Below are 26,304 nucleotides of genomic sequence, written 5' to 3'. Positions count from 1 at the left end.
GGTTCCCAGAGTCATCCTTTTTACCATATTTAAAAATCAGTTTTATATTTTGCTTTTCTCAGTCATTGAGGACTTCACTTGAGGATGCATAAAGATGAGCATTGATATTGATTGTTGAAAGAATCTTAGATGATGCAGGGCATATACTGCTTCAGGCCTGCTTTTTTTGGAATAAAGTTAGAGCATTGACTGTACCTCTCTGAGGATGTGTCTCTGACTCTCGAGCTCGTTTTTGCATCTTCTTGTTTTAATTGATCAAATCCCAAGTAAAGAAGAAGATTAAGGTATCCCAAACCACAGCCCTCTCTGCTCCCGATACAGCCCTGGGTGCTATTGTTTTCTCTGCAGCCCAGGTGCAAATAGCTCCCAACAGCACCAGAGGGACCCCTGCCAAAGGTCCCTGTGTCCAGGCAAGGGGAATGAAAAGCATTGGAGAATGTGGACATTGATCCCGCTGCCTCTCACATGCTAAGCGAGCACTTTACCACTTGAGCTAATTCCCCACCCTGCAGCTCTGCTTGAGGGCCTCTCCCCTCACAGACACCCACCCCTGACTCAAGATGTCTCGCATCCAAAACCTGGGCTTCTCTTAGCCTCATTCTCACACCACCAACAACTCAAACGATAAGGTTCCTACTTGTAGTGATCCCAGACAACACCAGTGCTCAAACCCACAATTTACTGGGTTCCGGTTCATCCAGAAATGTATTGTCTGATCATCTTCCCAAACTGAGGCAAGAGCTCAGGTTGGACAGCCCTTTGAAGGGGAGGCATCTGGACAGGGCCGAAAACACAGCAGTGCCACAGGATCTGGGCCAGAGCCAAAAGGACACTCCTTCGAGCCGGAGTCGAACCAGCGACCTAAGGATGGCCGTGTAAAGGAGCCTACAGTCCTCCGCTCTACCAGCTGAGCTATCGAAGGAAGCACAGAGCTATGCCCACTACCTCACCCATCACACACTCATCCAGCACTTCCACAGCCACGGCGCAGCATCTTGCCTCTGTTACAACATCCTGCTTCAAACAGCCACACCTCCAATATCACAACACCTTACTCAATCCCTATAGCCCATCCTATCATGCAAGCCACAAACAGAACCACTCCCTGGTTCCTTGGACATCAGCAATACCTGGACTCTCCTCACTACCATCCAGCGCTTACCCATATCCTTCTACAATTCCCTTCATTCCCTTTCACTGTGCTGTCTTCTGCCCTCTGGTCAAGCATCAGACTAAACAAAACTGTTCCATAACCTACACCTAAGCAATAGAAGGTCATGTGCAAGTCCTCTGAATCTCTCTTTCTCCAAGCTGAATATGCTCACTCTCCTCAGCCCATCCTTCAAGAGAAATCTCCATTCCTTGGGATCCTTGGTGGCCCTCCACTGAGGTTGCTCCATCTCATGGATTTGTTTTCTGTACTGGGCTTGAGAGTTGAGAACTGTCAAGCAAAGACAGAGAAAATCAGTTCTTCTGTCAAACTGCCCGTAGTGCTTTTGATACAGCCCCGGATGTTCTTGTCTTTTGTAAATCTGGGCACACCATAAATCTCCCCACAGCCCCCAGTGGACAGAGGGATCCCCACCAAAGGGCCCTGTGTCCAGGCAAGGGGAAGGAAAAGCATTGGAGAATGCGGGCATCGATCCCGCTGCCTCTCACATGCTAAGCGAGCGCTCTACCACTTGAGCTAATTCCCCACCCTGCAACTCTGCCTGAGAGCCTCACCCCTCAGAGACACCCACCACTGATTCAGGATGCCCCAAAAGCACTTCAGTGTCTGTGCCAGAGCCAAAAGGACACTCCTTTGAGCTAGAGTTGAACTAGGAACCTAATGATGGCAATGTCAAGGAACCTGAAGTCACCCACTCTACCAGCTGAGCTGGTGAAGAAAGCATGGAACCTGTCACTGACATTCTCTTATACTCCATAACATTGCAATATTTTACCTTATACAACGTACTTTCTTGTCTTCAAAATATTGCTACCTCCACCCAGATGTACCCTCATCAGACCTACCCCTTTATCAGTCTGGTCTGATCTCACCAGGCTGATCTCTCAGCCTAAGTGTCCCACTGACAGAGATCCTAAGCTTATTTCACTGACTTCATTTCCATGAGTGCCCTATCCATCTTGTCCAATAGCTGTTTTTCTGCTTGCTGTCATTTTTATCTCCCAAACACAACACACTGCTTGCTGCTGTGGAGGGCTGCAGTGGGCAGTGATCTTAAGGTGGTGAAGGAGAATGCCATTCACCATGAGAAAAATATGAATGGACATAAATCCATGGTTTTGGTGTAGGAAGTAGCCAGCAAACTCTTGGGTTCATTTACTTTCCATTATTTTGTATTCTTCTATTTTTTCATAATGAACGCTGCTTATCACGTAACTAGGAATATCATTTTTTCAGGGACCCACAGGGAAGTTTCTTTAGCTGATACTCTGTGTCACATAGTTCTTGTCCTTACTTTTATTGTTTCTTCAGATGTACCTAACAGAATCGTTTTTCTCACTCATACAAATTGCACTACCAGTATCTAGATCTCTTTCCTGTTACTAAATCATCACCAATGAGTATATGTTATCTCAATGTGCAGAGAGTTGATTTCGTAATGTACTATTTGTAGTCAAGACAGTTTTCCCCAAATCAACATGGGAACATATGTCATCTTTTGTTAATTTTTGAGAGTAATCCTGTTAGTAGTCTAAAAAAATTCTAAGCAACGTGAGTGTGCAACTTAGGTTTTTCATCTTTTCAAAGCTACATTCTGTTCAAATTCTTATTTTTTATGAGATTGTTTGAGATATGGGGAGGATAGAAGATGTCTTTGGGTCTGTGGAAAAAGAAAGGCTGGCAATTGATTATCCAATGCCTGCAACACACGTGGGTTTTGAAAGTAATATCTCTTCCTTCCTTTTTTTTTTTTTTGTCCTAATTCTAATTGCTGGGGTTTGTTTTCAGCTAAGAAAAATGGAGTAGATTGCATAATTTCCTTAAATACTTGGATGGCACATAATGTCATTAGTTATGCATGATTTAGCTTGCTTTTCCAGTTCTTATGTTTCATGTTTTATTATGTTTAGGGCACATGTTAAACATGACCAAAAATTTAAGTTTAAGGTACAACATGAATGGTATATTGAATATGATTGAATGTGATCCCCTTCATGCTATTAGAGACATGTTTAAGAAGTTATTTATAACCTATGGTTCTATGACTTGAGTTCAGCAGAACTGAAGAGATTGTTGGCAGAGGCTGTTCCCAGGCTCTTATCAGTCTTGATATCGGCAGAATGTCTTCCAGGTGGGAACTGTCATCAGGAGCAAAGCAGTTACATTTTACTGAAGGAATATCCTGTACTGGGAGTTCAGAGGAAAATCAAGTAGGATGCCACTCTGAGGTTAAATTTGTTAGAGGAAGTGTAAGCACACTACCTTCGCACCACAAGTATTTTTGCTCGTAGCAGTCATGGCTAGCTCCTGAAACACTCAGAGATAATATTTACAAAATGCATCATAGCTTGACTTGTGATTGAATCAGTTTAAAATACTACTAAATGACTTTTGAGGCCACTAGAGGTCAGCACTAGTCATTAAATTAATGTCACGGAAAAATCTTTCCGATTCTTCAAAGTGAGTGGTGATTTCTGAAAAGATACACTTCTGTTTATGCTTGTTTTGCAAGTGTGTGTCAGCTCACACTGCCAGCGCTTCAATATGGCTGGAAGCAAACTCATTCTCCTCTATGCTGTGTTTCCTCAGCACTGTGAGCCAACAGTCACACATGGTACCTTTCAAACTATACCTGTCTTTGGATGCCATAGCGCTGAGTACAGTCAGGGGAAAAAGGCAGTATCCAGCCCTGTCCTAGCAAAGGCTTCCCACCAGCATAAACAGCCCAAACTAGTTGACGCTATACTCTCATGAGACCTCACATGGAATCATAGAATCATAGAATCAACCAGGTTGGAAAAGAGCTCAGAGATCAACCAAGTCCAGCCCTTGATCCAACACCACTGTGGTTACTAGATCATGGCACTAAGTGCCACGTCCAGTTTCATCTTAAAAACCTTCACGGACGGTGAATCCACCACCTCCCTGGAGTACTGCATTTTGCTCTGGGGACCCCAACATAAGGACATGAACCTGCTGGAGCAAGTCCAGAGGAAGGACATGAAGATGATCAGAGGAGATAGAGTGAGAGAGTCAGCCGGGAGAAGAGAAGGCTCTGGGGAGACCTTAGAGCACCTTTCAGTACCTAAAGCAAGACAGCTGGAAAGGGACTTTTCACAAGGGCATGTAGTGATAGGACAAGGGCTAATGGCTTTAAATTAAAAGAGAGTATGTTCAGATTAGATATTAGGAAGAAATTCTATACTGTGAGGGTGGTAAGGAACTGAAACAGGTTCCCCAGAGAATTTGTGGATGCTCCATCCCTGGAAGTGTTCAAAGCCAGGCTGGATGGGGCTTTAAGCAACATGATCTAGTGGAAGATGTCCCTGCTCATCATGGGGGGGCTGGAACTAGGTGATATTTAAGGTCCCTTCCAACCCTGACCATTCTATGATCCTATGACTGTCATCGTCCACTGCTTTAAGGACCAACTCAGAAGTGCAGCAGTGGGAAATTAGGCCTGAAGACAGGCACTTGAAACCAGGGTTAACTCATTATGCTTTTCCACCTTGTGCTTCAGAAAGATGCTTTCCTTCTATTGCAACTCCTAACTGTGTTTTCCATCATCACCGTCTGGGCTTCTGCAAACACAGACACTGTTTACAAAATTTTAATATAGCTATTATAAATGGGCAATTTAATACAGAATTTTCTTTGCCATAAAGAAAATGATGTTGCCTGGATAAACAGTGTGATCATCATGTTTTTAAACAACCTTTAAAAAATCTTTATCTTTGTTGAAACCTGCTAAATTATGCAAATGAGTTGGCAATCATAATGCAACAAATGCCTGTGAATTATTATCATGCTGCAATCTGTGCTTTCAGCATGTATCACCATCTCCTTTAACACAGTAACTGACTAGGTATCAATACACAAAGTTCATTCTCAATGTAATAGAAACACCTCTTTTATCAAAACTTTCATGTTCAATCACTTTGTGTCACTTTTCTTCCACTGAGTACATCAGAGCTGGAAAAAAGAAACCTGTACACACTGTTCAGAATTGTTATATCTATATTAAAGTATTTTTGATAGGGTTTTGTGTCTGTATATATGCACATATACAGAAGACTTATTTTCCTTCTGTTTTTTTGTTTATTTGTTTTTCATGTTTAAGAAAACTGGCTCTGAAATACCATCCAGACAAGAATCCAGACAATCCAGAGGCTGCGGAAAAATTTAAAGAGATCAACAATGCTCACGCAACCCTGACTGATCTGTCCAAGAGAAATATATATGACAAATATGGATCATTAGGGCTCTATGTGGCGGAACAGTTTGGTGAGGAAAATGTCAACACCTACTTCATGCTCTCGAGTTGGTGGGCAAAGGTAATCTGTTACTTTTTGTTGGAAATCAAATGTTACAATGCATATGGACAATTACGTACACAGGGACCCATTGAAAAACATGGTTTCTCTACAGGCTTAACAAATAATAGGATCGGGCTCCAAACTGCTACTAAAAATTTAAAAAAGCAACAACATTATCTGGAAAATCGACAGAGGCAGAATGTAATGTGAGCTTAGACTAGTGCTAATATAGAAAGTTGTTTTTTACTTGGTGAATAGTTACAGTACGTGTTTTGTAACACTTTTAAACATTCATTAGATTTGAATCTAGTGCTCCAGGATAATTTTGACTTTCTTTTCAGTAATGACTAAAAAAAAATTACTCATTATCCAAAAACAAGAAGTCCCACTTATATGATAACCAGTTAATAAATTATTACCCTACAAATTTAACTGTCTTATTTGCTATATATAGCACACAACATAAGTAAGCAGTAATAACACTGTGTTTATGGCATCATGTATGTGTCCTGGTGAGAGAAAGGAACTGGAAGAAAATCTTGTAAGAATTGAATGGAGGAAGAAAATAGGAAAGGAAGAGAATGATATATCAAAACCTTGCATATTACTCAAGGTAAAACAAGGCTGTTCTAGTTATAAAGGAGTTGGGTTCACACAGTCTCTTATCTTACTGGTGTCCTCTGATCTTTGTATATGTCGAATTCAAGTGCTTCTGCAAATATTGAAATATTACAGATATGGAACGAACAGAATTGCAAATGTGCAAAATCCATGCTGTCCCCACCTGTTTGCAGCAGCAGAAGCATAGGAAACAAAAGACTGTAATGGAATACACAGGAAAATGATCTGTACTGTTTGAAGCAAGCACACTATGAGACCTTTTATCTGAGAACTGTGGAACACAGATTCTTGTGTTCAGCACGGATCAGGCCAATGCTGCACTGCTCTGCAGTCCCCTTTCAAACCGAGAAGTCACCTGGGCACTTTGTGGGCCTGAGAAGCCATAATTTTTCTGCTGAATCAGTATGAAATGGACACTGCTCAAATGCAGTGAATGAAACCATTAAATTAAACTTCCAAAGGCTCAGTTGCCCCCTCAGAGACAGGCTGGAGGCTGCCTGCTTGCAGCTGCTGTAGCTGACCCCTGCTGCTAGCTGGACACCCCACTATAGCTGCTGAATGGATCATTCCCTCTTTTTTTGCTGTCTACCATCTCTTGCAGCCCTTTTGTCATGTTTTAGGTGCCAGGAAGCATTGCCTTAGTGCTGAGACAGCAGCAGCGTTGAGTCCTTTAACAGTCTTTGTAAACAAGATCTTCTTCATTGTTTGCTGCTCTTTTTTTAGCTTTTATTTGCTCTTCTACTTATTGATCTTTAATGGATATGTTATGAAGGATAAAATCCTCTGGGATTAGAAAATCAGAAACAGAAATAACAACTGTGACTTTGACTTATATGGAGAGCAGTGGAGAGTACAGAGAGAAGTTAATAAGTCCCTAACAGCTATAGGAGGAATGTGAGTATTGTTTCAAGCAAGCTGTATCTCAGAAGTGAGACAAGATGTGCTGAATAGCAAAAGTAATCACTGCTTCCCGGCTTTTATGAATTTTGTACAAAAAAATCCAAAATATGTATATAGACTCATTTGAGGATTTGAGGATTGTCACTCTCCCTCAACCTAAAATCTTGCCACTTTCAAAGCATAAAGAGGCAAATTGGGGTTTTTTTGAATTATAATACTATTTGAGTCTGAGGCATCATCTACAGATAACCACTGAACCCCTGATTTTCTCCATGCTGGTAGAAGACAATAAGGACCACAGCCTTCACTTGTTATCTCCCTCTTCAACTGCAAACATTCCCCTTCCCCAGCGTGCTCATACTCATAAAATCTGACAATTGTGAAGGGGTTTATCATTAGCAGTTAGGAAACCCAATGGAAAGGAGAAATGCAAAATGAAGATTACTTTTTTTTCAGAGTGCCAGACTTCTCAGCAGGCATATTAAACTGGAAACATACAGACATGGGTAAGGGGAAATAGAACTAATTCTTCACTGGCAGGCACAGGGTTTGTTCATTTAACTGTTTTAGCAAAAACCAATTCTCCCTCTACCATGAAGACAGTTTATTAATCACATCAATGATTCTTGATTTACCACCTGTGATAATATAGGCACAAGAAATCTTGAAACACTAAAGTTATCATTAATAAATTCAAGGGGTTTTCCCCCTCTGTATACTTTTTTATGCCTTTTTTTCATTCTATACATAGTGGTGATTTATTCTCCATTATGGCATAAATGATAAACAGGAAGACAATTTATTTTAGGGATTATGGCATTTAGAACAGTTTTAGGTGTCTATTGGAAGGAAAATATTTTAAAACAAAAAGTCAGTAATATCCTTTTCATTTAAAACCACTCCAGACACATGCCTATTAATATTAGGCATATAAATAGTCTTGTTACCTTCAAAGATGCTCCAGTCGGCCCCCACTAATGTTGCCTGAGACATGCATACATAACAATGTTATTTACATAGCTCCACTGTCAAAGTTTGACAATATCCTGACATCTGTGCTTATTTTCTCCCTCAGCAGCATGTTGTCTTATGAATATAATGAATAGTCATTAAAGAGCAGACTGTATAACCATAATGCTAAAGCCTGGCTATACCTCCAACCCATATATACCTGCTGCTTTTACATACACATTTACAGAATCATAGAATGGTTTGGTTTGGAAGGGACCTTAAAGATCAAGCAGTTCCAAGCGCCTGCCTGGGCGGGGACACCTTCCACTAGACCAGATTGCTCAGAGCCCCATCCAACCTGGCTTTGAACACTTCCAGGGATGGGGTACTCACAATTTCTCTGGGCAACTGTTTGGTATCTCACCATCCTCACAGTTAAGAATTTCTTCCTAGTATCTAATCTAAGCATATTCGCTTTCTGTTTATTTCTATATATCAGCTTTGATTCGCTTTTCAGGAATGTCACTGGACTTCCTTTGGTCTTATACCACTATGTCCAAGAAGAGATGTGGAGTTTTCTCCTGAGTGTCACAGACATCTCACTGCAGGCCTGGATCCATCCCAGGTCAGGAGCCAGGCTGCTGTCATGTCCTCATGGAGCACAGAGTGGCAATGCCAGCCTAAAGGCTCCTCTCCTGAAGGTCCCCCATCCTATTGCTGTGATGCAGCACACACACAAGCAACTTGCGAGCTGTGGTGCTGTGAACCTGGGCAGTGACCTGGTCTGGAGGAAGAAAAGCTCTGTAAATTATTTTTTTCTGGCTTTTGACTCTGACTGAGATCTCTGGTCTTGGCCCCAGGCCATTGTGTTGGCTCTGCTGAAGCCTCTTGCCTTGTGCCACAGGGAAAAGAGTGAGTAAAGGGCCATGTGGGTGGGAACTTCTTGCTGCCTGAGTCTGCAGATCGAGAAACCATAGACCGAGGAGTATAATTTAGGAGATATCACCTGTGTGGTCCTGTACAGGCTAATGTGGAGAAAGAGAGACATCCCCAGTGGGCAATTCAAATCCTCATGTGGCTGAATTACCCGCTGGAGGAGCTTTCAACTTCCGTTTGACTATGTGGGGAGCCCACAGAGGCTAAGTTGGATGCCTTAGTTCAGTGCCTAAAGTTATGTGGGATGCATCTGGGTCTTTGCTTCTTTTTCTCTCAGCTTTGTTATTGACAAGAATCTGACAGTAAATAAGTGTTTGCAAAAATGATCTTGGGCAAATGAGTCATTTTGAAGATGGAAATGAGTCATTTTAAGGTGGGTGGGGTTTTGCATACTGCCTGGAGGGCTTTTCTGAGGGCCATCAGCTGAAGACAGACTTTCAAAAGCTGAGCATGTGGGGGCCCTGTTGGTTGGTGTCTTCTTTGTGGATGTGGTCCTGAGTGACAAGTAGGAGCTTGGTGGTGAGGAGGGCTTTGGGATATCTGGCCCTTGCTCAGGCACTGGGCCAGCAGCTGGACTCCTAAGTGCCAAGTATTTGGGAACCAGAGTTCCTCTGATGATCTGCCTTTATTTGTAAGAGGCTGCCACAATTTTGAGCAAGGTCACTGCTGACAGGTTTTTCGTCCTGCTGTGTTTAACCCAGGGCCTGTTTGCAGTCTGTGGCTTGCTGACGGGCTGCTACCTCTGCTGCTGTCTCTGCTGCTGCTTCAACTGCTGCTGTGGAAAGTGTAAACCCAAGGCACCCGAGGGGGAACAGCAGGAGTTTTGTGTGTCTCCAGAAGATTTGGAAGAGCAAATTAAGAACGACATGGAAAGAGGTGTGTATTGTAGGGGCTTACTGTGTGGCAAGGCTGTTCAAAACAATCTTCAAAGCCTGCAGTCCAGATGTTCTGCTCACAGTGCTGAGGCTGCTTCCAGACTTCAGTGGAGATGTGCCAATTCACTCTAGCTAAGACCATGACCCAGTGAACTTCCCATTAATTAATGGGAAAATGCAAAAATTATTAATGCAAAAATAAAATTAACAGCTAAATATCTCCTGTATCTCTTATGAGACGCTTAAACATTAAAAGTCTCAGGACTTATCATAAGAGGCAATGTTCACCCTGTAGCCCCCATGCCCACATTGCTTCATATCCTAGATCCTGTACTCACACATTAGGCTCTACTGGAGTGCTGCTTGTCATATCTGATTGGCCTGAACAAGCTGTCATTTGGGTTCTATTTATGTAAAATTTATCCCTGCCTATGATGGACTAACTGTACCCATTCAAGAAGAGGCTTCAAGAAAAGATGCAATGTTTCCAACAGTGTAGTTGCACAGTAACCCAAGTGTTTGCATAGAAGCTGCTGTGGTCCTGCCCCTCTTCCATCCAGCCCTCAAACTGCTCACTCTCTTCTGCACTGGCAGTAGCAATTCTACTACTTTATCAGGCCCCAGATCTCGGATAAAATCCAGGTGAGAACTAATCCTCTCGAAAATGTGTGTAGTTCCTGGCCCATTTAATTCCCTGCTGTGCTCCACGGTGGGACAGGCCAAGCACCAACTCAGGAGCAAGAGTACTGAGCCAGGAACATGGGCCTGGGGAAGAGGGAAGATCTTCACAGTAGGTTACCCTCTTTTCTTGATTTTGCTGCATTCCCTCAGCTACATGTTCAGGTTTTGGCTATACCAAGGAATGATGCTGGTGATTTTCTGATTGGCACTAGTGTGGATTGCATACTTTGAAAAAACAGCCCTGTCCTAATCTGCTGAAGAGAGGCAGAGTTTTGCCTTCATCTTTAGGGGTAGCAGAAACACTTCAAACTGGTTAGATATGTACAGGGTGAGACATACAATGATTCTTGCTCCAGCAATATGAAGCCAAGGTACCAGGGGAGGACCTAGGACACTTTTCAGTTGCAAATTTTTATAAACTTAGAATGTTAGGATTATGCTTTTTTATGAGGAAGGACCTAAGCAGTCAGCTCACTTTTTCTCTCTTCCATTGTTTTAGAAGATCTTCTACAGTTATATTCTTACATTTATTATGCTTAAATTAGCACTGCCAGATTGCAAATGTCATGTTCCCTTAGCAGGAAAACATTTTCCCCCCCCAACTTTTCACACAAATTTACCCTTCCATAAATATGTAACAAAACACTTGTAGTAGTTGAAACACATGCTATTTTTATAACTCTTATGCCAATGCGTGGTGGTGTTTTTAAGTCACTTTTGCCTAGAGGCATATCAAGGTAAATACAGGCAGCTTAAAAACTGATCATACTTGATCAGTCTCTGCAAAGGCGATAAAAACTATTAGTGAAAACTTTATAATCACAATGCATTATTTGAAACAAATCTAATAAACTCTATGTCTTTTGGCACCTGAAAAGTACAAATCTAAAACTGGTCTTGCTCTTCATGAGCCTGTGATACCAAAGTCAACTTTGAAGTATGAAGATGGAAGATGGTTAAATTCTGCCTTTCTTTTTGTTTCTAATTTGGTAGGTATTTTGCTCTCTCTCAAAATCCAGGACAAAATTCCTCAGTGGCAGAAAAAAAATTGCTGCCTCCTTCTGGCACAGGCACCGGGAGGTATTGGTATTCTTTAACTTTAGGCCACCTTGACATCCCTTTACTCCCACCAAGTCTCACTGATATACCAATTTAAAAAATAATTTAAAATGTTCAGTGAAGTATCGGTCTGCAAAATTAACACAATGTGGAATTATGGTTTTTAAAGTATTTTAAAAACAATATTAAATATATATATATATTATATATTTCTTCAGAAAGAACAAAACTAGATCTTTGCACCTTCTCTTCTCTTCTCTTCTCTTCTCTTCTCTTCTCTTCTCTTCTCTTCTCTTCTCTTCTCTTCTCTTCTCTTCTCTTCTCTTCTCTTCTCTTCTCTTCTCTTCTCTTCTCTTCTCTTCTCTTCTCTTCTCTTCTCTTCTCTTCTCTTATCTTCTCTTCTCTTCTCTTCTCTTCTCTTTCTCCTCTTCTCTTCTCTTCTCTTCTCTTCTCTTCTCTTCTCTTCTCTTCTCTTCTCTTCCTCTTCTCTTCTCTTCTTTCTCTTCTCTTCTCTTCTCTTCTCTTCTCTTCTCTTCTCTTCTCTTCTCTTCTCTTCTCTTCTCTTCTCTTCTCTTCTCTTCTCTTCTCTTCTCTTCTCTTCTCTTCTCTTCTCTTCTCTCTTGCTACATTTTCCTCCCAATCAAAATCAGCATTCCACAGTAAAGTAGAATTCTCTTTATTTCAAAATTATTAGAAGAGAGCAATGTATCAGTAATAAAAATGAAAACTTTATGACAAGGGTAAGATGAGCATCTTTTCTACAGCTGAAGGGAAAACAGACACTGCATTTAGAAAAACTAGAATGACAACCAGATCAAACTGTACTTCCTCCCTTCCTTCTCCCCCAGCTTTAGGGATGCTGGCCAGAAAGATGCACCTGATTTTTAGAATGGAAAGGATTGTGCTTTCCCACCAGATATTTTCAAATGCTGGTCCATAGAAATTAAAAGTCATGCCTTCCTTTAGGTAAATAATAGAAATGCTCCTGCATGTAATTCAGAGACAAACTGTAATCATTCCTGCAGCAGATTTCATTTTGGAAGAGGAGATCCTATTAGGATCCAAATTCTTTGCATGCCCTCTGCCCACAGACTGAGCATTCTTGCCAGTAATTAATTTCCTTGCTTCCTGCTGTCCCCAGCATCTATATTATTGCTAACCAGAACTTTTTGCTAAGGTCAAAATGCTCCAGCTAAGATTTTCAAGCTAGGCTTCTCAAGCAAAGGCCACACTTAAAGTTATCCACATATTTTGCAGTCACTCATTGCTTTTCCGAGGACAAAACATCACCATTTCTGATGCTAAAACCCTCAAGGAGTGAGTCCCCAGCAGCTGTTGCTGTGGGAGTCGAGATTTAGACTTCACCTATTGAATGGACACAGCGATAATAATTTTCAGTCCCTCACATTTGTCATTAACAAAATTGAGGTTTTAAACAGTTGACTTCATTCCTCAAATTAACATACCATAAAACATAATTATTAGTGAAAAAAAAATGCGTGGCCAAAAATCAGTGATCCATTCCCTAAAATGTAAAAGCAAAGTGAGTTGTCACTGAAATCAACACAATCATGTCAAAGGCATCAGTTCTATTGAAATGCTATTTCTCTAGAGAGAATTTCTAGGGGAATTCATGCTCCTCTAGAGGAAGGTTTTAGTCAAATATTTTAATCAAATACATATATAGTTTTAGTGCTCAGCTAGTACAATATTTCCCTTGAGAGATTCATTTTAGAGCATGCATTTCCATAGGTAGCATGACCATCAGAAATAAAGAAAATTAGGGGTTTGCAAGCCCTGGCACGTACTTAGCTTACAGTGATTTCTTCTCCCAACTATTGATTTGTACTAGAAAACTGTGGCCTAATGTACAATGGAAGACCAACAATTAAATGTTATATTTGTATTATTACATTTTAAACATGAAATTTTTTAGGGTTTCAAATCAAACATGACATTAGAAAGTGCAAGGTAGGGTAATCTGTGGTGTCCTGCCATAATGTCACGGATGGCCTGTGAAAATACACTGGCAGAGGGAAGTATCACTTGCTCATCTGCTGCATGGACACATGCAATAGTTCATCACTCTCCCACACACACAGGGCAGGTTGACAGATTTTGCTTCCACTGAAGTTGATGGCAAAATTTTTGTTAACTTTTTGTTGTCCCAGAGGAGGTGGCATTGGAATTTGGATTGCTTTTGTACTTCAGACTGTAATGAGGCACTCAAAGCAGTTTGGCAGGTTTGTTCTCTCCTTTTTGGTTATCGTTGTAAGAACAATGCAAGGCACTTTACAGAAAATGAATTCTGGGAGAGAAAAAAAAAAAGAAAAAGAATAAAAGAACCTGAATAACAAAACACTTTCCCAACTCAGAAGCAGTAAGTTTTTATCACCTCATTGTCTCCTCCGCACTCCATATGATACAAATGTAGGCGAACAGTGAGCAGAAGCTATCTATAGAAAGCAGTTTAAACTGTGAATTCTGCCTCACCTCCATTCTGCAGCTTGCCATTAGCAGACTATATTTGTACAGTTTATTATCCCTGTTCCGATAAACACCCCCCCCCCATAAATCTTAGAAAGGTGCAAGCAACAAAATGCTTGGTGAGGGTGTCAGCTCACAATTGTCTGCAGATCAGCGGGAGGCAACACGACAAATTTGCACTGGGTCCTGTTCTCCTGTTGCACACCTGGGTATCACAGCAAAATGTACTGCTAGTCTTTGCCCTCCATCAGCGATCTTCCAGCAAATGAACAACTTGGAGGCAGCAGAGGGTGGCAGGGAGTGCTGCTTAGAAAACCAGAAAATACACAGCAACTTCAAAATGGATTGGAACTGCCAAACTAATATGAGCCTGAGCTGAGCTCGAAGCATTAATTACTCATATACTTTTAGAAGTTATGAAACACGTCTGTCTTTGACCTTGTGTCTAAATATGGAATTGCCCATACAGAGAAGCTGCCTGGCATTTAATCATTCTTGCCTTTCACCTTGACAGAGTCAAAGTTGTTCTACCCCCACTGAGGGGAAGCCGTATGGCATGCAATTAGATTCCTACTCTGGGTTAAGTTACTCCTGTACGTTACATCTTTTGCCCATGATTCATCCCGTCAACTGTCATGTAAACAGGAGGAGATGTCAGATTAGGTTTTTTTCTGAACATTCGGTCATTTGGAAAAAAAAGTTATAATTTTTATTCAATTACTGTGAAGGCTCTGTTAGTATCAAGATAGAATTTTTCATGTGAAACACTTCACTAAGATGGCTGAATCTTTAAAAGTCAGTCTCTGAGACCTGAGCCCCTTCCTCCCCACCAAAAAAATGTGGGTTGGAAAGGAGCCCAGGAGAATGGCAACCAAACCTTGTTTATTATCAGAGGGAACACAACAGCCATCAAGGAACTATGTAAAGACTTCACTTTCCTCCACCCAACTTTCTTCACTCTACAACAAATGCATTTTTGTAGATATATTGGAAAAGCAAACACAAAACTCCACAGAATGAGAAAGTACACAGTAGTAAGGATTTAGATAGTGATAATATGAGATTTTGGTAGTTCCAAACTCATTAAAATAGTAATTCCCAAAGTCCTATTGTATATATATTACATAAGACTTCAAATTCAATTTAACATTTTTATTTAACTAGCTGGTTTTCAGGATATATGTGATTTCTTCCCTCTCAAGTGTATTACTGCTCACGCATTTTTTCCCTTTTAACTCTCTTCTTTCTTTACTGTTAACTTCAAGACTCATTTCTGTCCCATTCTCACAAGCACTGTCAAGGTTAGTGCTTGCTGACTCACAACAGTACTCATTATATTCAGCCATTTGCAGGAACAAGCACTTGCTACTGGAACAGGCAGGGACCTCGAGCCTGCAATGTCTGCAAAGCACCAGGTACGGCAAATGTCCAGTTTAACAGCAGCAGCAATAGTCACCCAGAAACCTGCTGTTATATGAGGACAAGGAGTAAGAGCATTTGTAGACTCAGTGTAGGCATTGCCACCTCTTCAGTACCCACACAGCTGTCCATGAAAACAAGATTAAGCTATAACCAGAACTGTGGATGAAACGCTGCAGTGCTAACAAGAAATCTGACTTGGTAGCAAGTGGAGGGTTCTTACATTTTTTTTTGTCCTCCTCCCCAATTTAGATGGAGAAACTCCTATCGTGCTTCAGCCAACTAACGTAACGGAGAAGACGCAACTAATTGGGGACAGCCATCGGAGCTATCGCACAGACTCCTAGAGCAGGAGAGCATGACCTGTTGGTGCTGCTCACTGAGTCTCACAGCAAGAAAAAACACACGATAAGTTCTGCAGCCTGTGTTTGTAGTTGTCTTTAAGCTAATCAAGACTAAACTGAGAGTTATTTCCTATCAAGGCAGAATCTTCCTCTAGGCCACTTCCAATAGGTTGATAACCTGCACAGAGCATGAAAATATCTATGGCCAGTACAGAGCTTTACAGAGCAGCATGCTGGTCTCTCACGGCATCAAACTGCCAGGTTCAACATGGTCCTTCCCTCTAGTAATATTCCCTTTGGTATAGTTGCTCTTCTCCCTACCCTTAGCTATAGTTTCACCTCCCAGACACAGTCACGAGTCCCTTTCCAGTCATACTGGCCCCACCTCTCCCTGTTCCAGAAACTTTCCTTGCATGCAGCAGTTTTGCTGGATGTGAAACATTCCTGTGAGGGAGCCCAGGAAGTGCTCTTTAGCAGACCTCAAGGGGGGAAAGTTGGTGGCAAGACAGACAGGGCTCTCCTTCCCAGAGGGGAAGTGCTCTTTGGAAGGCAGCTAGTGGCTTGCTGGGACCCAACTCTGGCAATTATAAACCCGAGCCAGGACAAAGTGCTCAGGAACTCTTCTGCTGGTGGTTACAGTTCAGGTCACTCCAAACCCAGGAGCTTCATCGAGAAGCACACACTGGCTCTGTGTCTTCCCCTGCACAAGCTGAAAATCCATGAGACAGTGGGCAAATGCCACGTGGAGAGGAAGGCTGGCCCTAGGCTGCCCCAGACCTTCTCTCCTCTTCTCACAGTCCTGTGGCAAAGGTCCCCCATTTGCTTCCCAGCCAACAGCTTTCTGCCAGCTGTCTTATTCCCCATACCCCTGGTTTCTGGCCCCACTGCCCTGCTGGCACTGGGCTGGGAGCCATCACACCACTGCAGGCACTGGGGCTGTGGGAGCAGTGAGGACTTGGCAGGGAAGGCAAGCAGCAAAGGAGTGAGTGTTCTCCTCACCAGCTCATCGGGGCAAGACTGAATCCTCTCCTCTCCCCCAGGTCCAGGGGCTTTAAGAGCACATGACTTGATTTTAAATTAAGAGTTAGAGATGAGGTGTACGTTCAAGTGTACCACTCCACAAGTCGGTGGAGATATATGTGGGTATAGCTAAATCAAGCACAAAGAAATTAGGCCAGTGATTTGTAAGAGCTAAAGGAATACCTCTTAGATCTTAAACTTAGCACTTCACTGATTTGACATAGTAGTTTAAGTCTGAGATTTCTCCTTATTGATCATGTTACATCAGTCATTGTCAGTTCCGTGCATATACTATTTTTGTGTGCTGTGGTCTAAAAGGGGTCGCATGTTCCACTAAATTATACAAACCAGGGAATATATAACTAGTCAAAAGTTTTATTCCCTTGCTTAGAATTGGATCCCACAGTTGCGAAACATTATTATCTTCCTTCTATTCTCACCTTCCACAGCAAATGTCATCCAGCTGCAGCTAAATATATGGGAGAAGAGTAGAAGAGTGTTTTTTGTAGCACCAGCTGTAATTCCAAAGTCAAGAAATACTACTTTCAACATTTTTTTAAATGTCCCGTAACACACGGACAATTTAAAGGCCATTACTTCCAGTTCAGGTTATGTATCTGTTCTCTGAGTGCATGCACTGGGGCCAGCCAATGCTCACATTGCCCTCAGAAATGGCCCTGGTTTTCTTCTTCACAAAAGAGTGAAGGTCTTGGCATGGCTGAGGCTGTGCACAGGCCCTTGCTTCCCTCCTACCCATGGGCTACTCTTGGTCCTCGCTTGCACATTGCAAATGATTTTGGGGACCACTCATTGGTACATAAATCCAGATCGCCCTCCTGCACCCTGCACCCACTTGGCGCATACACATCTTTTGACTTTCTTCACTATTACCCTTTGCAGGGTGTTTGCTCTGGTGTAAGACCTTATCCCTGAATGAAGGAGTAGGGAGAGCATGTAGTATATAACAAATCTGCAAGCAAAGAGATTTCCTAAGTTTCACTGTCTGGGAAAGAAATTCACTGTGAAAATGTCCAAATGTTACATAGTGACTGTTTCCAGCAGAGAGTTAAAAGAGGCATTGGGAGAAAAGTCTGGTGTAAAGCTACATCAAACTATATGTGGAATCCTTTCCAATGTGAAATCCTTCCTCCTGTTCCCATGAAAGTAATTGGAAATTGCACCTTTGATTTCAACAACAGTTACAGAGCAGGCATAAAGCCAGGGAGGAAAGAGTAAATCCCATAATAAGAAAAGTAACTGGGGAATTTTTTCACATGCAGTACCTTCAATGTCCCTCAGGAGCCCAGTCTATGAGCCAGAACCAAAGTTCACTGAAATCAAGGAAATGATCTCCATGGGCTTGAGATGTACCACAAGTCACGTGGTTCTTAATTACACTTTTTAAATGAGAGATTTTTCTTGGGAAAGATTTATGATTTGATCTCACAGTGTGATGCAAAGGTGGACAAGCTGTTGCATGTTTGCAAATCCCTTTTACAGACATAGAGATTTGTACAGAAGAGCCACAATGCATTATCTCAGCTAGCAAAAAAACTCAGAATAAATCAGTGGCGAAACCTCTGAGTGGGTTGTCCAGGACTTGCAGCTTAAAGATCTGAGTATCTGAACCCATGGCTTAATATCAAACAGCAAACTTAGTTTTTACAGTACCAGGGCATTTGCCTCTCTCATTGATGTGAAGATCGGCTGTTCTGAGGACATGTAGAGAAAGAGTAAATAAGGGTTTCAGGACTTAGCTTTTCAATGAGATTTTGTTTGCTTTTCAGAAAAATTCCTAACATGAATATATGCTTACATGATCTGTTTCTGTGTACAGTTCAACTGCACACCCAATAATCTTCTCGAAATGTACAGATCCTCAAATTTTTGCTCTGTTTTGCTACATTTATTTATATGTAAAGGACCATGTATTCAAATCTACCTTGGCTGTCAACCACTCTGACTAATAAAGGTTGTATGCATGAATTTATGTAGCACTCCCTTTCCCTTTACCTTTCCACACTAACAACTTCATTCCGGTAACAGCAAGAGAAGCTGTTGAGACAGCTGTCCAAAATTATGGCTTCGCAAGTGGCAACTCAGGGTTTCCCCGACAAGGAACTAAGTCCTGGATTGCAGCAGATGTGCCTACCTATGCAAAGCAGCCAGAGCTATAGCCACACGTTACAAGTCCTTTATACAATGCAGAAAGCTTGACTACATAAGAAAAAAAATCATCAGTGTGACAAAGTGATGTAATACAGCAGTTTTACAGGTATCAGAGCCTCTATGAAACAATTTCCCCAGTGAAGGGTGTGTGCAGAGAGTGACACCATGATGCTGCTGAGGACAACAGCAGAAGTCCAGAGACATCCAGCATGTCACTCAGGGGTTTTGCACCAGTCCAAGAGCCAGCACAGAGTGCTAGATAAGTGCTACAAGACAGGAATATTTCTCACTAGGATGGTATCCAGTCTCTGTGACCACAGAAGCCCAAGCATTCAAAAAACGGACAAGGGGCAACTGTTTTGGCTGGATGTATTCTCAAATATCCATCCCTTTTTATGTTTAGATATTAACACATACCCAGACTCACTAAAAATACCAAACAGAAGAGGCATGATAGAAGATTTAGGCATACTACCATGTAACCAGTTATTTATGTAGTTTGTGCATTTTTCTCCCCACAAGTTTGTGAGATAAGCCACTCTGTTTAATCTGAAAAGCTTCAAATATAATTGTATGCAATTTAATTTCATTACCTACCTTCTATTAGAATGAATACTGGTATTATTTCAGTCAAAAAGAGTTACATCTCTGCCTCTTTTTAGAATAAAATCTAAAAGAAATCTAAAGAAAAATTAAGAAGTATACAAAACTGAGTACAGTTAAAATTATTGATTTATTTTTCTGTGTTATCATTCCTGTAGAAAAGATGATGTTCATTGTGCTGTTACAAAGCAGGGTGAAAGACCATAGATGACAGCAACCTCCTTCCTTCCCTCCACAAACTAAAGTCAGCTCAGTCATCACATCTGCCTTCTCCTTTTGCTTTGAGAGATGAACAGGTAGAGAGTTTCTTACAAGAGGACTCAGTCCTTTGTGCCAGTGTCACCTGTCCCAGGGTTGGGAAGGCAGTAATAATGGTAGCAGGGACCTACAAGACAACAGAAAGAGACCAGTAAAGACACACAATTTCCCACTAAGTGGGAGAGTTAATACATGCTAATTGTAGAATGGTTTGGGTTGGAAGGGACCTTAAAGATCATCTAGTTCCACCCCCACTTGCATGGGCAGGGATGCACCCACCAGGTTGCTCAGAGCCCCATCCAGCCTGGCCCTGAACACTTCACTGGGCTGAATCTGAAAACGCTGTGGCAGTATGTAAATATATGGATACAGCCCTATTCTGTAAAAGTAGAGTCTAAACATTCGGAGGAGAGGAGGCTTGGAAAAATGACCCTCAGAATTTCAACATCCTAATTAACTCTAATGAGATAAAGGGATCTCAACAGGTATCCTCCTGCACGGGCTTGCTTTGTCGTTAAGTTGAAGTATGAACAACGTACACCCTGTTTTCCTTTAGAAATTCAGGGGGGTGTTGGCAGTCCCGCATCAGGCGCGGCACTCGCAGTTCCCGCAGGAACAGCCGCTCCCGAGAGTCAGCGAGCCACAACGGAGAGGCTCGGTTTGCAATGAGGCCGGATCCCTCGGAGAGAAACAGCCGTATCTGCAAAACGTCAAAGAGAAGATGTGTAAACGCACTTCGAATAACAGGGCGGGAGGGGGCCGCGAAAAAAACAGCGTCTCCTTCGAGCCGGAATCGAACCAGCGACCTAAGGATTCCCGCGGGGCGAACCTCTACAGTCCTCCGCTCTACCAGCTGAGCTATCGAAGGGACCTGCCACTCACGCCGCCGCCGCGCTCTAAGAACGTACCCAGGATCGCTCCGCGCATGCGCGGACTGCATGGCTCTCGGGTGGGCCTTAGCCGGGCCGGGCCTTGGTGGGAGCGGCCCCTGCTTCAGGCCGGGCCTACGCCAGGCGGGGCCTGTGTCGGCCCTGGGGCCCGGCTGGGGTCCTTCCGTTATTGGACTATAGAGGTTTGCGGAGAAGGATACAACACCGAGTGGGGCCAGTGGCGCAATGGATAACGCGTCTGACTACGGATCAGAAGATTGTAGGTTCGACTCCTGCCTGGCTCGTGTTTTTTGCTCTCCGGTCACCGCCCCTAGTAACCCGCAGAGGGGCAAAGACTGTCGGTTTTTCATCTGATCTCAGCACCCTGACCTTTCATTTTTATCTTTCACTCTCTCAATTTTCTTTTCTCCTCATCTCACCATCCTGACTTCATCAGGAACTGTAGTGCTAGGACAAGAGGTAATGGGTATTAATTGAAAGAGGGGAAATTTAGGTTAGATATTGGGAAGAAATGCTTCACTTCGAGGCTGGTGAGGCACTGGTACAGGTTGCCCAGAGAGGCTGTGGATGTCTCAACCCTGCCAGTGTTCAAGGCCAGGTTGGGTAAGGCCTTGAGCAACCTCATCTAGTCCCAGCCTGGCACGGGGGTTGGGACTAGATGATCTTTAAGGTCCCTTCCAACCCCTTAACATTCTATGATTCTCTGATTTAACCCCATCTGTCCACCCAGCACGTCAGTGGAGCGTTGCATCTCCCAAAGCAAAACACCATTGTAGGCTTAAACTTTTCAAACCATTTAAAGATACAGTTTGTCAAATGCTTTAACTGTACCAGCAACTCAACTTGATTAACACACCAACACATTACATGGGGGAAAATCATTTGGGCCCAAGCAGAGGAGCAGTGTGCTCGGCATTGGCCCGACACACCATGGTCAGTCTTACAAACCACAGCCAAGAAAACAACCAGGGGTCTCTGAAGGCAGCTGCAATGCTGCTCTGATGAAGACTAATGGATAATGGTGATTATCCATTAGCCTTGAGAAGGGCAAGAGCACTCTCCTTGTGCAGCTGAATGAAAAGTGTATGATTTTTGCAACAAAACAAACATTTTTGGTGTCTATAAAGACTATGCATGGTATAAGGAACAGCTTGCATTGTATAAAGCATTATATAAAGAACAGAAAGGAGAAGCGAAGAAGGCATCCCCCATGTTTAGCTTTGAGAGTAGCCATAGTCATTGACTCATAGAATGGTTTGGTTGAAGGGACCTTTAAAGGCCATCAAGTCCAAACCCCTGCAATGAGCAGGGACTCTTCAACTCAATCAAGTTGCTCAGAGCCCTGCCCAACCTGACCCTGAATGTTTTCAGGGATGGGACATCTATAACCTCTCTGGGCAACCTGTTCCAGTATTTCACCAATCCCATTGTAAAAAACTGCTTCCTTATATCCAACCTAAGCCTACCTCTTCCAGTTTAAAGCCATTGCTCTTTGTCCTATTACTGCATGCCCTTATAAAAAGTCCCTCTCCAGCTCTTTTTGCAGGCCCCCTTTAGGTACTGGAAGGTGCTCTAAGGTCTCCCTGGAGCCTTGTTTTCTCCAGGCTGAACAATCCCAACTCTCTCACCCTGTCTTCATGGGAGAGATGCTCCAGCCTTCTGATCATCTTCGTGTCCCTCCTCTGGACTCTCTCCAATAGGCCCACGTCTTTCCTGTGCTGAGAACCCCAGAGCTGGACACATCAGTCTGTGGATTGAGCACTAGTTTCCTATAAAAAGTGAATGAATAAATAACTGAGTTACAAATAAATAACTGAGGTAGCTCACTAGTGATCTTAGCATTTGCAATCGGTGTGCCGCACACTGCCGCGAAGGGCGCTGGTGACGGTCACGATGCAAGGGGGCACCAAAAGAGGTACGAGCCAGGCAGGAGTCGAACCTACAATCTTCTGATCCGTAGTCAGACGCATTATCCATTGCGCCACTGGCCCCCGCACGCGGGACGGGCCGCGGCTGTCACCCCCTCACGGAGCCCCCGTCCCGCCGCTCGGCCCCTGCTCGACGGCGGAGCAGGGCGCATGCGCGGGGCTCCGGGCGGGGCGGGGCGGGGCGGCTCCTTGTGCGGCCGCTGGGGGGCGGGCAGCAGGTCCCTTCGATAGCTCAGCTGGTAGAGCGGAGGACTGTAGAGGTTCGCCCCGCGGGAATCCTTAGGTCGCTGGTTCGATTCCGGCTCGAAGGAGACGTCAAAATTTTCCCTCCCCACTTGGGAATTTTTTGGTCCGTCGGTGAGGAACAGGAGGGCGGCTACGCTACCTCTCAGGCGGACGCTCCTAGAGCCATTTCGACCATGTATGGTACAGGAGCAAGTCACATCTTTTCTTTTCTTGGGGGGGAAACAAACAAACAAAAAAATTACTGCAGAGGTGGCAGCCCCGCGGTAAACATTGAAATCCTTGTTGCAGCAATGCTTTGGGAAGTGCTTAGTTTTTTCCCATCATAATATTCATTATTATTATTATTGTTATTATTATTATATTTAAATATACGAAAAGATATTATAATTTAATAAGATTTAATTAATTATATTTTATAATAACCACAGCATTTTTAAGGGAAGGGACCTCTGGAGATCATCTAGTCCAACCTCCCTGCCAAGGCAGGGGTGCCTAGAGCAGGTTACACAGGAACGCATCCAGGTGGGTTTTGAATATCTCCACAGAGGGAGACTCTGCCACCTCCTTGGGCAGCCTGTTCCAGTGCTCCACCACCGTCAGTGTAGAGAATTTCTTCCTTGTGTTGAGCTGGAACTTCTTATGTTTTAGTTTATGTTCATTGCTCCTTGTCCTGTCAATGGGCACCACTGAAAAGGGTCTTGCACCATCCTCATGGCACCCACCTTTGAGATATTTATATGCACTAATGAGAACCCATCTCAATCTAAAAATATATATTTGACATCCTCCTATGTGAAGCCAAAAAAATTAAGCATTTTTATCTCAATCTTAGCTATTTTTGTTAGATCATCTTTTCCAAGGTAGTCCTTAGTGTGCTAGTTCAGCTCCGGACAGTCTCTCCTCATTTTGCATTTTGCTTTCCGTGATGCCAAATAATCCTTACTGATTGTGCTTTCTATGATGCCAGATAATTGTTACAAATGAGGGCTGTGAACATTCTGGCTGATAGGAGTGGAAGAAAGTGCTCCACAGTCTCTTGACTTAGCGTAACAGACATGATGTTTTGTCCTTTGGTTGTGCCATAAAGGAGGTTGTTCTAGGAGAACATGGAGCAGAGGGAGAGGGGCCATAGAGGTCCTTTATACAGAAGAGGTTTAATGCAGACAGGTGTAGGCTTGCTTAGGATATAGTTAATAAGAAAGCCAGCACTCATACTCTGCTTTCCCCCCCTGTTTTCTATTGTTTCCTTTTTCCTTCAAGTCTTCTTTTCCATTACAGGCACTACATAGGGTGCAGAAAAACATGCTTGGCAACAACTCCTTGCTTGGAGAAAGTAAACATGTCTGAAAGCATCCAAATCTGTCTGCATAGCAGGGGAAGAATGGAAGTGAAGTTTTCTCCTTCAACAGAACGATGACTGAGTCTTCTCTCCTTGTGAGAGTGTTTCTCTGGGGTAGATTTCATATATGAGAGCAAAGAAGACCCACTCTCTGTGGGAATATAATGCAAGTAAGATTATCAGCAGGGAAACAGATTTATGAAACTCAGCAGGAGTCAGACCTACAAGCTGCTCATCTGTAGTTACATGCTTTGTCCCTGGCTCCAGACACCTCTATATTAATTAGTATGGTTTTGTGTGTGTGTATGGACACACACATAGACACCAACAACAATCTTTTCTCCTTTCTCTTCCAGCACGGTGCAGTGCAACCCTCTCAGGAACTGGTTCAGGAGAAATCCAGGCATGAAAAACCTGCCCATCAGAGAATGGAGGCACCAAGGTGAGCAAACATTAAGGAAAGACATTTTCTTAGGTGTCTGTTGTCCATACATATTTGCACTCACCAGCCATCAAATCTAAATCCAAAATCTAGAAGTACATCCCTGTGCCACTCCCCAGTGTGGGTCAGGGCACAGACTCCATTCAGGGCCAAAGATTTACTTTTTTCATAAAATTCACCTCTTCCTATATAAACATCTCTGAACTCCTTTGTTCCTTTTCACTGATTCGGTGGAAACTCTTCTCCTAAATGATAGCTCACAAAATAAAAACACGCTCAGGGTTTCTTCTGGAGAATGGACCATCTCCTTTCCCCCTCCAGCTCCCTCTCTAGGACATTTTTTTCCCCCCACCCACCCAGAAAGTATTGACACACATGCATTTCTGTGTAGCAGTGTATGTCCCATGAGGGAGAATGAAATCCAGGAAAGAAAAATAGCTAAAACAAAACATGAAAACCCTCACAAAATGTAGGCACTGATCTCAGGACTTACTTTATGCTAAGCAACTACTGTGCCTCTTAAGGAACAGCCTGTTACATTCATGTGACCACTTAGTTCAGCTTCCCATTCTTCTAGGACATGCTCATGGATCTGAAAGTACTAAACACTTTTTACTCCAGTAACATTCTATTCAGTACTTAGATGATTGTGTAGCTTGCGAAATATGTCATTTAGGAGCAAGTTATTAGTGACCTGCAAGTGCTTAATTATTTCCATATCTGGTCTCCAGTGAGGGCAAATAATGAGTTGTGTGTGTACACCCTATTCAATCATTTGTATCACTTAGTAATGAATTATCCCAGAGATTATAAAAACCCCATTCATATGCTGAGCAGGATGTGGGGGTATCAATACAATTTCTTCATTTTAAACCAAGCTTCCCAACTTTTTTCCTCCATCCATGCACAGTGGAGTGGGACTCTCAGGGCAAACAAGGATTAGGAGATGGGGTGGGACTCTCAGGGCAAACCAGGATTAGGAATACGAGGTTTGGACAGCTGACAGCAGGCAAGGAGTGAAAAACTAGCAACAGCGAGCCAGGCAGGAGTCGAACCTACAATCTTCTGATCCGTAGTCAGATGCGTTATCCATTGCGCCACTGGCCCCCAGATGTAAGAATTTTTTAATGAGAGTGGTCCTGGGTCTCCACCCCAGGGCTCCTGCCTGGCCCCAAAGGGAAGACCCTGATTTCCAGCACCACCAAAATGCAGAGGTTGCACAGTGAAAATCCCAATTTCTGTGTCCAAGCTCCATATCTGATGTCGCTCCACTGTGATTAAGAGCTTTGCAAGTGCGAGCTGAGAACAAGTCGCATTGTGTCACCTGCTGCAATATCTGTGCTGAAAGGAAAAAAGAAAAACATCATGTCATCCAGTTCCCAAATTCTGGCAGTTGTCTCGTGCCAGACACAATACAGACACAGACAGTTGCTCATGGACTCTCTCATGCCCCTGCCTCTAACAGCCATTTGGGCCAGCAGAGCCTGCTTATTCCCATGGTGTCTGGAGGAGGAATCCCAGCTGGTGGGAAGAGATGGGATCTGCCACTTCTATGATCCTGTGGCAGATGAGCCTTGTAGCCTTCATCCCATGCTTGGTCCTGCCTCCTTGGAAGGATCCCAGAGCAGACAGACAGGGCCTGCAGGGCT

General features: G+C 43.1%; 1 protein-coding gene and 7 non-coding genes across 8 annotated transcripts in view; 3 read left to right on the top strand and 5 right to left on the bottom strand.

The window, feature by feature from the left end:
• DNAJC5B (DnaJ heat shock protein family (Hsp40) member C5 beta) overlaps positions 1–15,763 on the top strand; it is a 32,136-nt gene extending 16,373 nt beyond the window's left edge. The window contains exons 2-4 of the mRNA XM_032699032.1: positions 5,292–5,505; positions 9,597–9,771; positions 15,669–15,763. Coding sequence (XP_032554923.1) covers positions 5,292–5,505; positions 9,597–9,771; positions 15,669–15,763 — 484 coding nt within the window. The remainder of the gene's footprint in view (positions 1–5,291; positions 5,506–9,596; positions 9,772–15,668) is intronic.
• On the bottom strand, positions 834–922 carry TRNAY-GUA. The gene is given in 2 exon segments: positions 834–869; positions 886–922. It is a non-coding gene; the product is annotated as a tRNA-Tyr (tRNA).
• TRNAA-AGC lies at positions 1,625–1,697 on the bottom strand. Its single transcript has one exon. It is a non-coding gene; the product is annotated as a tRNA-Ala (tRNA).
• Positions 15,764–20,588: 4,825 nt separating the features above from the next.
• TRNAY-GUA lies at positions 20,589–20,678 on the bottom strand. The gene is given in 2 exon segments: positions 20,589–20,624; positions 20,642–20,678. It is a non-coding gene; the product is annotated as a tRNA-Tyr (tRNA).
• A 233-nt stretch (positions 20,679–20,911) lies between these two features.
• On the top strand, positions 20,912–20,984 carry TRNAR-ACG. The gene has a single exon. It is a non-coding gene; the product is annotated as a tRNA-Arg (tRNA).
• A 1,634-nt stretch (positions 20,985–22,618) lies between these two features.
• Positions 22,619–22,691, bottom strand: TRNAR-ACG. The gene has a single exon. It is a non-coding gene; the product is annotated as a tRNA-Arg (tRNA).
• A 158-nt stretch (positions 22,692–22,849) lies between these two features.
• Positions 22,850–22,939, top strand: TRNAY-GUA. The gene is given in 2 exon segments: positions 22,850–22,886; positions 22,904–22,939. It is a non-coding gene; the product is annotated as a tRNA-Tyr (tRNA).
• A 2,750-nt stretch (positions 22,940–25,689) lies between these two features.
• TRNAR-ACG lies at positions 25,690–25,762 on the bottom strand. The gene has a single exon. It is a non-coding gene; the product is annotated as a tRNA-Arg (tRNA).
• Positions 25,763–26,304: the final 542 nt, after the last annotated feature.

The sequence above is a fragment of the Chiroxiphia lanceolata genome, chromosome 1 (genome assembly GCF_009829145.1).
Source record: "Chiroxiphia lanceolata isolate bChiLan1 chromosome 1, bChiLan1.pri, whole genome shotgun sequence".
NCBI classification, from domain to species: Eukaryota; Metazoa; Chordata; class Aves; order Passeriformes; family Pipridae; genus Chiroxiphia; species Chiroxiphia lanceolata.
Note: the sequence above shows the minus strand (reverse complement) of the source record. Positions and strands in the feature narration are given on the sequence as shown.